Source organism: Doryrhamphus excisus, linkage group LG4 (genome assembly GCF_037039965.1).
Source record: "Doryrhamphus excisus strain RoL-2023G ecotype Guam linkage group LG4, RoL_Dexc_Guam_v1.1, whole genome shotgun sequence".
Classification (NCBI taxonomy): domain Eukaryota; kingdom Metazoa; phylum Chordata; class Actinopteri; order Syngnathiformes; family Syngnathidae; genus Doryrhamphus; species Doryrhamphus excisus.
Genome location: NC_136360.1, coordinates 18,378,666 through 18,392,779, shown reverse-complemented (window position 1 = coordinate 18,392,779; position 14,114 = coordinate 18,378,666). Strand labels below are relative to the sequence as shown.

General features: G+C 39.8%; 1 protein-coding gene across 2 annotated transcripts in view; it reads left to right on the top strand.

The window, feature by feature from the left end:
- negr1 (neuronal growth regulator 1) overlaps positions 1 to 14,114 on the top strand; it is a 193,005-nt gene that overhangs the window by 110,769 nt on the left and 68,122 nt on the right. For both annotated transcript variants that reach the window (XM_058074094.2, XM_058074095.2), the window contains exons 5-6: positions 8,316 to 8,436; positions 13,462 to 13,610. In XM_058074094.2, coding sequence (XP_057930077.2) covers positions 8,316 to 8,436; positions 13,462 to 13,610 — 270 coding nt within the window. The remainder of the gene's footprint in view (positions 1 to 8,315; positions 8,437 to 13,461; positions 13,611 to 14,114) is intronic.

Here is a 14,114-nt window from a genome sequence, read left to right as displayed (position 1 = left end):
ATATATAGCTTTGGAATGGGACCGTTTTCCTGACAACATGAGCAAACATGATCTTGTGCTATTCCATACACTCCTGATCTAAATTTGGTCTAAAAAGACCAGGTTTCAAGAAAAAAATCAAGAATCTTCATTCCGCATTGTTGGGTCTTAAGCAGGTTCTCAGTAGAGCTCCAAAGTGCAAAATGAAGAAATGTGAGTGAAACAAAAATATGTTAGGATGGACAAATTCATGGGTTTTGGAACCCTCACTTCCTCATACCTTGGAACCGGAAACCTGACCATCCCTAATTTATTTGAATGTTTGAACCTGTTCTGTCTATCAGCTTTGTCACGTAGTGTGGGTGGCCTTTGTGTTTATTTGGCCATAACATTTGTGGTCAAATGCAGCAACGGATGGTGATGCCATCCATTTCATCAACAGCTTGCTTGGTGCTTGAAGGTCCGGATAAGCTCCGGGTCTAGTCGTGGAGTCTGACTGGAGTACCAGGCTGTAGAACCTGGGGATGGACATGGAGAGAGAAAACTCGCTAAATATAGTGTTTTGGGTGGGTTACCCAGCATGCCTTGCGGTGTGTAGGTGAAATAAAAAGCTGTGACATAAGTGAAGAAGTGTGAATGTGGCCACTTTGTCATTTGGTGTCATTGCTGGTAAACCCTGGTGGTGCAATACCAACCCCGCCATCCGGGTGGCACTGTGGTCGCTGGCCAGACAGCCCGGGCTCCCCGAAATACTATAAAAACTGCATTTTCCCATCATTTCAAAACAAAATCAGTGTGTTTAGTTCTGTAAAAGTCAATCCAAGATAATAGTAATAAACCTATGCCCAAACTCTGTTAATGACAGTAAATTACTCAAAAATTGCTCAAATTCTCAGGAGAACAGACTCGGGTTTTAGAGGTGACAGTCCTTATCTGATAGCCCCTCCATCTAATATGTGCATTTGCTTACCTTGGACTGTTTAGTCTTAAATCTCACAATAGATTGAATGCACTGAGTGAGCCACACAATTGTGGGACTAAGCCGGTTATTTATATGCATTTCATTAAATAAAACAGAAAGAACGCATTGTCCCTTCGCTGCTCTGAATAGAAATCTTATTGAATTAATAAATCTTGGCAGCGGTACCGCTCCTGACTGACAAAAAAATAAAATAAAAATCCACAGGACGGTGAAGCCCACAGATGGCAGTCGGGAAGAGTGTCTCAGTGTAAGCTGATAAGTCACGCGCTGATGAATCCTTCTTAATTGCACTGAAAACTCATTTTCAAATCCAACACAAGAGATAGGGATATTCATCGATCTTTTAATTAAAAAAAGCTCATGTTCTCATGGCTCTCTTGGCAGGCAATAGTTAGTATCGAAATACATCATATTGAGAGAATGGTTTTACTCACACCTTCGTGTTTTTTTTTTCCTGGCATAACTGTGTTAATGTCTCTTTTAGAGGATGAAGATGAGTAGGCTGAACACCACAGTATTCCTTCTGTAATAACGCAGAAGGATCATAATAATAATAATATTGTAGACTGTAGAAAAAGTGGATAATTTAAATGAAATAAAAGGTATTTAAATAAATAAAAGGTTTTTCGCTGCTTGCATATGTACTGTAGTAGTTATCTATTGTTTTCTGATTGGTTTATTGTTGCCAGTGTATGTATTACGTCCCTGTGTCAGTGGAAAATGCTCCGACAGTCAATCAAGTGCAGCGCTTACCAAAGTAGCACAACAATATTTTTTACAGATTTTGGAACTCGAAATAGCACACAATAACAATAATGATATTGTGCCGCATTACAAGGTGCACAGTTGATTGATTCATTCATTCATTTTCTACCGCTTATCCTCACGAGGGTCGTGGGGGTGCTGTGACTGGTTGCCAGCCAATCACAGGGCACATACATGACCGCTCAAAAGTTTGGGAATTTCTTTGTTTTCCAAAGAAAAACACATTTTCATGCATTTCACAAACATTTTTGTTTCCATTTCACAAACAATGAACAACAATGATCAACAACTGTCAGTCCTCTGCATCAATCTCCTGGCATGGCTGCTAATCCAAGTTCATCATTTTATAAGGCTAATAGATGATTAGAAAAGCCATCTAAAAATCCTAACTAAAACTAAAATCTCTTACCATGCTGTTAACTACTCCCTTCAGAGAGCAGCACAAACTGGGTCTAACAAGGACAGAAAAACACTGCACAAATATCTGAGAGTGTGTAGTTTAAGACAAAGACGCCTCACAGGTCGTCACCTGGCAGCTGCACTAAATAGTAGCCGTCAAACACCAGTGTCAGTATCAACAGTGAAGCGACGACTTCAGGATGCTGGACTTCATAGCAGGACTGCCAAGAAAAAGCCATATCTCAGACTGGCCCGAAATATGTCCAAGTGACCCCAAACTTTTGAACGGTATTGTACAGACAAACAACCATTCACACTCACATTCATACCTATGGACAATTTGGAGTCGCCAATTAACCTAGCGTGTTTTTTGAATGTGGGAGGAAACAGCATTACCCGGGAAAAAATCCACGCATGTACGGGGAGAACATGCAAACTCCATACAGGGATGGCCGAGGGTGGAATTGAACTCAAGTCTCCTAGCTGTGAGGCCTTAGGTGCACCGTTGATTTTTGAGAAAATTAAAGGCTGCCTCATAGTGCCGAAAATACAGTACTAATTCTTTTTGATCCGCATACTGATTTTTGGTTTGAGCTCTTTATATTCCGGATGCCCTTCCTGATGAATTCCTAAAATCAATACTAATAAATGTGATTTGTCAACTATATTGTAAAGCTGAGATTTTTGTCGATTGGCATCCTTGCAGCCCAAGCGTAGTAATGCTCGATATTAGCGTTCTTATCAATATCTAATCATTACCGATGGCTAAACTTTGATTGGCTTGATGTATGCTGCCAACGGTGATGAGAGCCAATCCATCATTAGCAGTCTCACGAGGCTCCTTAAAGGAAAGTGATGTTACTTAAGCTCCGATGCATTCCGAACACGACCTGGCCATGAATATTACATCCAGGGTCAAACATTTTACCAATCATTAACATGCGAGTGTTTGTTCACTTTGGAGGGACGCACGTTCTGAGACCTTGCTTTTGTTTTGAAGACAAGCTCAGCATAATATAGATGTAAGGGAATTTGCTTTGTAATCGACCCGCAACTGGTCATTTGTCATCAGGCAGTACCTTGGCGGCCTCATTTTTTTTTTTGCTGTGTGTGTTTGCTATTCCTGGAGCCAACCCCTCACCCCAATCCGGGGGAGTCGCCACAAATCCAAGCGTGATTTACAGCCACACCGCAGCGTTCTCTGGACACTAAATTAACCGGCTTATTGGACTTTCAAGAATTTTAGTGCACTACTTTGCATTTCACCGCTAGCTCCGAAGTTGTATTTCACGTGATATGATGATGTAAGACGTGTCATTGAGCGGGAATTGGAATGATTGGCTTGGGGAGGTTTTTATAGGAGTGATCAACGGCAACAGATCTGATTGGCAGCATCTCATTTGAAAGTCTGAAGCCAAATTACGTTAGAGCATCTATAAGCCTCTGGCAATTGTTTTCTCTTTTCAGGAAGTGTGGTCAGAAGTCTGATTTAAAGTCCTCTAATGGGTGTGTTGCATACTTGCGTGGTAACTGGTAAACATTTATGTAAGGTGCCCTTGATAGGAGAGAAGATAATAGCTAATATATATGCCTGCTCCCTCACTGGATCAGTTAACAATAAATCTGATACACGTATCCCACTGGGACTTTATTTCCTTCTTTACGGCAGTCAACCTTGAAAACTCCAGCAGAGACAAGAGGAGATGGAAGAAAACTATTGGAGAGAAGAATCTCAGCGTGTGGAATAAATGCGTCTCACAAAACAGTAACTTCACCAGTTAGTGATGGTAAAGTCCATTCCTTTTACTGGCTGAAGATCTCACTCACCCGCGTGTTTCAGGTATTCCATTCACACGAGTCACTCGTCACGTAGCGCATGTGCTGAAACTCACAAATGGGCAAAATGTTTTACCTGTGAGTCAGTGAAACTTGAGTCTTGGTCAATGAAATTGGGTATGTGTTAACCCATCAGTCAGTGAAACCTGGGTCTTGGTCAGTGAACTATGGGCATGTTTTAACCCATCAGTCAGTGAAACCTGGGTCTTGGTCAGTGAACTATGGGCATGTTTTAACCCATCAGTCAGTGAAACCTGGGTCTTGGTCAGTGAACTATGGGCATGTTTTAACCCATCAGTCAATGAAACCTGGGTCTTGATCAGTGAAAATTGGGCAGTGTTAACCCATCAGTCAGTGGATCTTGGTCAGTGAAACTTGGGCATGTGTTAACCCATAAGTCAGTGAAACTTGGGTGTTGGTTGGTGAAACATGGGCATATATTAACCCATGACTCAATGAAACTTGAGTCTTCGTCAGTGAAACTCGGGCATGTGTTAACCCATCAGTCAGTGAAACTTGGGTCATGGTCAGTGAAACTTGGGCAGGTGTTAACCCATGAGTTAGTGAAACTTGGGTCTTGGTCAGTGAAACTTGGGCAATTGTCAACCCATGAGTCAGTGAAATTCAAGTCTTGGTCAGTGAAACTTGGGCATATGTTCACCCATCAGTCAGTGAAAGTCAAGTCTTGGCCGTGAAACTTGGGCAAGTTTTTTGTGGAGCAACCATGACTCAGTGAAACTTGGGTCTTGGTCAGTGAAAATTGGGCAGTGTTTACCCATCAGTCGGTGAAACTTTGGTCTTGGTCAGTGAAACTTGGGCATGTGTTAACCCATCAGTCAGTGAAACTCAAGTCTTGGCCGTGAAACATGGGAATGTGTTAACCCATGAGTCAATGAAACTCAAGTCTTGAAAAGTCGTCTTGACTCTGTGACACTCTGGTTTTTGTGGAGCACCGATGAGTCAGTGAAACTGAAGTCTCTGTCAACCCGTAAACTTGAGTCTTCGTCAAAGAACTTTGAGTCTATGAAAGGGGTCTTTGACTTAGTGTTTGTCAACTCGTGAATCAGTGAAACTCAAACCTTTTTAATTGAATATTTTGTTGAGATCTGCAAAACTTCCTCTGGATCTCACAAAATTCCACCATGTCTCCTCCTGGACTCTGTAGTATGGGGGCGTACCACTAAGGATGCACATTTAATAAGAGCTGTCAATATTAACAGGGCCATTTGTCTCTTAATAATGTTATGCCATACCCACTTATTTCCACTCAAAGCTTGTACGTTCAGGCAGGTCTACCGGTATCCCACAGCATGGCATCTAACGTGGCGTAGACCTTGATAAATGAGTAGAAAACGCATCCCTTCAATGACGACCACTGGTCCTTCAGATTATCAGCCCAGCCTTGAAAGAACGAAAAAAGCGGTATAATTGGCACACACATGCAAGGACGGGAAATCAGCAGACTCAAGTCATGTGACGGTGTTCATTAAGTTGCAGGAGAATGTTGGTGGATGGGGATTCATCATCTCAGAGCCCACCGTCACCTCACTCGGCCTCTCCTACGCCATCATAGTCCACACACACAAAAGATCCCATGGATCTTTTTCACATTACGCCGATCTCTCGCAACCCACCTCATCTGTCAGCTGTCTGCCGACTCCGGCGGGTTAGCGGGGAGCTAACACTGCGGATGCATGACACTTCCTTCTCCTAATCAAGCCAAGATTTGTGCCCTCACATATTTCCAATATAAGAACACCTTTGAAAAGCCATGCGGATACCATCTTTAGAGTAGAAAATCTGGAAGGAGAACACGGCATATAAGTAGACGACTTTGGAGAAAGATGCAATCATATTTGGTTTAGTTATGGAGGAATGTGACGGTTATTTTGTTGGGATGTTTTTCCAGCGTCTGCTCCAGTCTCGTTTCTATACTTCACAATGTTGGGTGTTTGTATTGTTTCTTCTCCTGTTTCCTTGCTTGCCTGGATTCATGTAGAAACAAGTAAACAGAAAAGTCAGCCGTCAGAGGTAAACATAGCAATACCTCCCAAAGGGTTTTGGGTGAAGTTTTAGAAATGTTTTCTAATTTACACCATACTCGTCAACATTTGCATTTGGGAAAATATATTTTTTGGGAAAATAAGGGAAAATAGAAGATGTGTTATTTGAAGCATTTATTTGATGTGTTTGTCAGGAGGAAAGAAGGTAAAAATATGGTTGTTTCCTGACAGGACAAAGTCAGGGGTGTCCAAAGTTTTTCATCCGAGGGCAAAAAATGAAAGGACACAAATTTAATTTTGATGTTTTGTAAAGCAGCACAGCTTTGTGATATAGGTAAAAAACAAAAACAAAAACAAAAAACTATTAGTATTAAATTTGGACTTTGCTTTTTCTACCTAAAAAGATTATCGAAAACAGAACAAACTAAAACTGTATTTTTTTTCTGGAAAATTAGTTTGGGAAAGTTGGGGAACATTTTTAATATTACTTTAATCAATCTAAAATCACAAATTTACAAAGATTATTTATGAAAAAATGTTTTTCACAAACTTTTTTCATAAATAATCTTTGCAAATTTACAAAACAGCACAGATTATTTATGACAAAAAGTTTTTTTTACAAACTTTTTTTTCATAAATAATCTTTGCAAATTTATGAAGCAGCACAGATTATTTATGAAAACCTTTTTTGAAAACTTTTTTCATAAATAATCTTCGTAAATCTGCATAGATTATTTATGAAAAAAAGTTTGATGAAGTTGAAAAAACTTTTTGATGTTTTTTCCTAACTTTTTTCATAAATAATCTTTGCAAATTTACAAAGCAGCGCAGATTATTTATGAAAAAAGTTTTTTTTTCATAAGTAATCTTTTTTATTTCTGAAAAAAGTTTTTGTAAAAAAAACTTTTTGATGTTTTTTACAAACTTTTTTCATAAATAATCTTCGTAAATTTGTGATTTTATGACTTGATTCCAATAATATTATAAATTTTCCCCAAACTAATTTTCCAGAAAAAAAAACAGTTTCAACAGTTTGTTCTGTTTCTGATAATTTTTTTTAGGGAGAAAAAGCTAAGTCCAAAGTAAATACTAATGGGCTTTTTCACCTATATCACAAACCTGTGCTGCTTTACAAAACATCAAAATTAAATTTGTGTCCTTTCGTTTTTTGCCCTCGGGTGAAAAACTTTGGACACCCCTGACTTCGTCCTGTCAGGAAACAACCATATTTTTGCCTTCTTTCCTCCCGTTGAAATAGTTTCCCATAATTTCCCATGTTCTGATAATCTTACAACTTTTTAAAATATATATTTTTGTTCATATTTCAACTTCATCCAACTAAAACGATTATTTTTATAAAATTATTCTCATGAGATGACAATTTTGCAGGATATTTTGAAATTGCTGCAGTTTTTTTTTTTCCATTTTTACTGGTCTTGTTTTGTTTTTGTTAAAAAATACATTTTTAGAATTAGCTGTTACCGGCACTTCGGATGCCCTTGGGCTTGGTAACACGGCTCGACTTGGCGAAGCCCTATTAACTGACTGTTAGAGATGGTGATGGACTGCAGATAGCGATAATCTGGCAATGAATGGGATGAAGAGGCAGAAGACGAGACGGGGAAGAACTGTATTACAGCACTGAGTGACAGACTGTGAATGACAGAGATTCTGACTTGCAGAGTGTACTTACAGTATACCTTTCACAGAACAGGTGGATGTCAGACTTGACTAACAGCCAACGATTTGTAGCAAGCTCAGTCAGGATAGTCAAGATATCACAACCGTTTTTCCTTGCCAGCATAAAATACACTCATGTAAAACCGAAAATGTTTCCCTCTAAAATATGCACCGGTAATAATCCCTTCAAAAATGAGGACTGTGGTCCTAATTCTGCTTTAATTCGATAATTGCTTGTGTTCATGAATCACCTTTCAAGGCTGCTCTGAACAGTATAAATATTTGAAACAAAGAAAGGCCGCAAAAAATCCTCCGTATGTAAAGCCGCCTTGGCGACAACGGCCTAGAGATGTCTTCACATGAAAGCGGCCTCATTTTGCATTCACACAAACCTGCCGCCGCCATTCAGTCTTTGAACTGCCATTAAGCCATTTATCACCCAAGCACTGCAAGCCGTTTCATTTTTTGCTAATATTGGGGACGACTTCCCCCTCCCCTCCCCAGCTCCGCCTTTGTGTTGCGAACGCCATGTAACGTGATGTTCCAGCTTGTCATTTTGCACTTCAACAAAAACCAATTGCTGCTAAATGTTTGCCTTTTAAACAGAACTGAGAGAGCATATGTGTGTGTGTTTTTTTCATGCTGACTTTGGTTGTCTTTGTTTCCTCCAGTTGCCCCATCCATCCATGAGATGAAAAGCATTGGAGTTAGCCTGGGACGCACCGCTCTACTGCGGTGCGAGGCGGCTGCCGTGCCTTCGCCAACGTTTGAGTGGTACAAAGGGGAGAAAAGGTGAGCTGATTACTGTATGTTGTGGAACTGAATAGAATCACCAACGGGCCAATCAGCAAAAATAAATGGAGCAAGGATCTCCAGGTTGCTAAATCATCAAGACCTCTGCATGCTGGAGTCAGTTTGTGCATTGGACGGGGTAGCTGCACCAGTCACCATTCTTCAAGAGCTATGGAAGTTTGGGATCATTTGCAAATTTCTTTGTTTTCCAAAGAAAAACACATCGTGAAATGCAGGAAAAACAATTTTTATCCATTTAACAAACAATTAAAATGAATGAGATGATTTTCAAAGAAGGATGTACATTTTTGCATAGAGGCCTACTATCAACAACTGTCAGTCCTCTGCATCAATCTCCTGGTATGGCTGCTAATCCAAGTTCATCATTTTATAAGGCTAATAGATGATTAGAAAAGCCATCTAAAAATCCTAACTAAAACTAAAATCTCTTACCATGCTGTTAACTACTCCCTTCAGAGAGCAGCACAAACTGGGTCTAACAAGGACAGAAAAACGATGCAGACAAATATCTGGGAGTGTGTAGTTTAAGACAAAGACGCCTCACAGGTGGTCACCTGGCAGCTGCACTAAATAGTAGCCGTCAAACACCAGTGTCAGTATCAACAGTGAAGCGGCGACTTCAGGATGCTGGAATTCATAGCAGGAATGCCAAGAAAAAGCCCCAAAAATATCCAAGTGATCCCAAACTTTTGAGCAGTAGTGTAAATAGAATAAATAGGAGTGAGACATAAAATGTTACAAAAATAAGAATTAAAATGAATTAGATTGCTGATCATAACTTGAAACCACCCCAAAATAGAAATATGACTCAGTAAAACAATGTACAGTTGAACTCAAAATGATTCAACTTGACTGCAGTTTATAAACTTGCAGGAATCCAACAAACACTGTGAAATAGCTCCACATCCACAGTATATTTCCAACGGTCACCAGTGCAAGTTTGTCCATTGAAAGATACAAGTTGACCGTACATACAAAACACTTTTGATGCTTTTGAAGTCCTGCCTGCTTCAGCCGCCCAGGGCAGGATAAATATGTCTTGTTGTTGAAACACCATATGAAACTTTACCGATATTGTATCCTCTAATGAAAAGATTATACGCTTCTACAGGCCGTAAATGTGCACAATTTAAGAGAGACCGTTTTTATGTTGTTTTGCCTTGGAAAGCAAAGGCTTTTTATCACTCCGTCTGGATGGCTGCTCGGGAGAACCCACATAAATGGTCCAACCAGGGTCCTTTGTTGTGTCCTCTCCTTGCATCCTTATACAGTGGCACCTCGGTTTTGTTATGAATCTGTTCCTAAAGGAAAAGTAAAAAGCCTGAAAACCGAAGCAATATTTCCCGTAGTAAATATCAGTGGACGTTGATTCAGTGAATTTGTTCCAGGCACCAAAATGAAATGAATGAAGGAGTGGGAAAAGGAAAGTGGGAAAGGGAAGTTGTCTTTGTACTTTGCTACAACTTCTTACTAGAATTCAAAAGTTTTATCAACCAACTGGATTCCACAGAACAGGACCGTACAGGGAAAACTAGTTTGTTCCACGCAATTTTGAGACCTACAAACTAGGGCCTTAGAATTTCCATGTAAAGTTTGGCCAAGATAAACGGAATTTCCGGTTAAACACGGCATACTTTGAAGAGAATGCTGTAGTTTTAGTTGTGAGGAGAAGGAACACCTGTGTGGGTAAATATTTCCCCAGTGGACTTCGCTTGTCCCCACAAAAACTAATCAGGCCCCTCCTGAAGTAAGTCCACCATGGCATTCCAAAACTGAGGTTTGGGCGTTCCAAAACTGAGGTTTGACTATAAAGTTCGACTCCATGTCACGCTGTAAAGTATAAAATGTGTTAACTTTTTTTTTTTTTTATGGGAAAATTGTATTTGCTTAAAGTACGTCTTGGTTTGAGTCAAGCAAATTAATGACACTAACCAAGGTTGTATGGTATTATTCCTGTATAGTGCTGCGGGGCTGTGGTTAGCATGCAGATATAGTTGAAAAATCCTATTTATTAGTATCGATTTTAGTCGATTTTAGTTTTGTATTGCATTTTGTATTCGTCAGGAAGGGCATCCGCGATATAAAGGGCTCAAGCCAAAAATCAGTGTGCGGATCAAAAAGAATTAGTACTGTATTTTCTGCACTATAAGGCACACTTAAAAGCCCTTAATTTTCTCAAAAATCGACGGTGCACTTCGGGCCTCACAGCTAGGAGACCCGAGTTCAATCCCACCCTCAGCCATTTCTGTGTGGAATTTTCATGTTCTCCCCGTGCATGTGTGGGTTTTCTCCGGGTACTCCGGTTTCCTCCCACATTCCAAAAACATGCTAGGTTAATTGGCGACTCCAAATTGTCCATAGGTATGAATGTGAGTGTGAATGGTTGTTTGTCTATATGTGCCCTGTGATTGGCTGGCGACCAGTCCAGGGTGTACCCCGCCTCTCGCCCGAAGACAGCTGGGATAGGCTCCAGCACCCCATGTGACCCTCGTGAGGATAAGCGGTAGAAAATTAATAAATGAAAGAATTCTTTTTTATGGGAAAATTGTATTTGCTTAGAGTACGTCTTGGTTTGAGTCAAAGCAAATTCATGACACTAACCAAGGTTGTATGTTATTATTCTTGTATTGTTTGTGCTCCATGTGTTCCATGTACAGTGCGAGTGTGTTAGCGATCATTCCGGTGTAAGATCCCAAAACTCCACTTAAATCAGTGGTTTTACATTGAAGTAGTAGTTGTTGAATTTAAAAAAACAAATGAGACCATTACCCATCATTTACCCTCTCTCAGTGAGCACAGTTTCAATCATCAGCCCATGCTGTGCTAATTGTAATTATGGGCCGCATTCAATTTATTCCAATTGCTAAGCAGGCAAGTTGCCATCATTCGAGTTTCTCCGTGATTCAAAGACGTATTCTATCTGTAACTTCCATTTCCTCTCTATCATGAAAAGGACAGACGTATGTGTTGTTAAACAGAAAAGAATCAGCTAAAATGCCTTTACAACAATACCGGAGAACGGAAATTGAGGGCCGCTTTTCTGTTCTCATTTTGTCCCTTTTGTACACGTGTTTGTTCCGCCTGAACATCAGTGCTGCTGCCAGTTTGAAGCCTAACAGTCTTTGACAAACTCATTTTCATGATGTGTCACTGCTTTGAATGGAAGTGAGGGAGTCCTGTGTGGATGCCGGGGTGGCCTTTCCTTCAGTCTGAATGAGGGGAGCGAAGACGTCTTTAATGTTGACTTAAAAGAGAGGCAAACCCACCAGGAGTCTACCATCAAGATTAATAGTAATTGATCAAGTGATAGCGGTTTTAGCCAGGGTTCCTGACACTGTAAGCAGAGCCGAGTTGAAGGTGAAAGCGGAGCTGTAAATTCAGTTAAAGAATTTGCAGGTTTTTAATGCCCCTGACTCTGAAATCGTCCAACTTCCAACCAAATGTTCTCAATTATCATCACTGATGTCAACAGTTAAACATAACACACGGTTGTCCCCAGCTTCTATGAAAGGATGGACATCATTTCAAGGTGCACCCAGCTGCTTCCCCTCAGGGTCACTCCACCCCGCCCCGCAGTCCTTCCAGGTGTCAGATGTGATGCAGCAAGAAATAAAATAAATTGGTTGAAGAGGTTATTGAAGTGCTCTTCGGTCTAAAGACCCACGAAGGACGACGTTTGTACATTTGTGCTGTCTCTGTCCTCTTCACCCTTGGCAGGTGTATGGACGATGATAGTAGTCGATACGGACACAGGAAACTGATCGTATTCGAGATGTCCCATTCTCCGATCCCCAAATTAGAGATCGGAGAATGAGCCCACCTGTTTTGTTTTGGAAATTTTCAAGAGTTGGTATTAGCAGAGATGCATTTAATACCACAAACTGAATCCGTCTGTTACACCCGCAAACGTAATAACTGCGCACAAACGTAATCAAACACAAATGTAATACAAATCTGCACCTTTAAATGTAATAATCCCGCAATGTAATACATTTCCCACAAACGTAATAAAATTCCCCCACCGCAAACGTAATACTGAATTTCTGTGGGAAGTTATTGCATTTACAGATTTTCACTTTCCCACATATGTAATAATTTCATTAGTTGTTACATTAATTTAATTCAGTTGTTACACCCACAAACGTAATAACTGCCCACAAACGTAATACAAATCTGCAGCTTTGAATGTAATAATCCCGCAAATGTAATACATTTCCCACAAACGTAATAAAATTTGCCCACTGCAAAACGTAATACTGAATACTGAATGCAGAAAATTATTACATATGTGGGAAAGTGAAAATCTGTAAATGTAATAACTTTCCACAAATATAATATGACACAAAATAATGATCTTTGTGGTTGTTGTTGTTAGTTCTTTCTTCTTTTAATGAGGGAGAAGGTGTCATTTTGAGGATTTTAACAAAATAATTATTTTTTTTCTTTTTTTGTGGAAAAAATATTATTCAAAGAATATCTTTTGAATACATTAAAGGAATATTTAATTATTAAATTATTTTTTTAAAAAAGATAACATAATTGTGATAATTGCAATTGTTTTAATAAAATGTTATTACTATTATTATTATTCTACTTTATTATTTCTTTTGATTATTTCTTCCCCATATACAAAATCACACATACAATAATATACTGTAACTAAAACGCACATGTACGCCCACAAACAAAATGTAATAATTTCCTGCAAATGTGATAGTTATTATATTTGCAGGAAATTCAGTATTACGTTTTGCAGTGGGCAAATTTTATTACATTTGTGGGAAATGTATTACATTTGCGGGATTATTACATTCAAAGCTGCAGATTTGTATTACGTTTGTGGGCAGTTACTACGTTATTATGTGTAACATCTGTCAATTAAGGGCCAAACATAAAACAGAGTATGAAGCGTTTAGCAAGGTCGCCAATGCCAAACGAACAAACTCTGAAGCGATAGCTATCGTTACAAAAAAAAGTCATGAAGGGATTGTGCTTCATTTTCAGGATTAACAAGGGTCAGGGCATCGACATCAAGAACCTCAGTTCCAGATCAGTCCTCACGGTGACCAACATGACAGAGGATCGTTACGGGAACTACACGTGTGTCGCCACCAACAAACTCGGGACCGCTAACGCCAGTGTGCCTCTCATTCGTAAGTACCGTTAAATCGATTTGATTATTCTTGCTTGTGTTGCGGTGTCGACGAGTCAAAGGTTGGTGGTGGTTGTCCGGGGCGGCTTGTGCCCTCCAGACGTTACAATTTCTTGGCACACAGGAGAAAAGCCTAAGCAGTGTTTTAACTGGTTTCCCCATCGGCTTTTTCTTACTATTCTTGTTACTTTCAGCACCAAGCAGTCGGTACGCGTCTGCCCGCCAACGCTTTTTTTTTTTTTTTTTTGCTGCTTGTCTATTTTGTGTGTTTGTGTGTTGGTGTGGATCTGCTTTCATATTGTCTATCTGCATGGGCATTGGAAGATATTTGGCTTTACGGTAACATTAGCACACTTGCAGTGCACAGGTCACCGATGTTAAGCAGAATGCCAAGTCGGCAGGCTAACTTTGAGGAGTACGAGTCAATCCCTTTATAGTTTGGACACTTTTCAAACATATCAAAATGACTTCAAAGGGTCCAAAAATGCTGGTGCAGAAATGGACA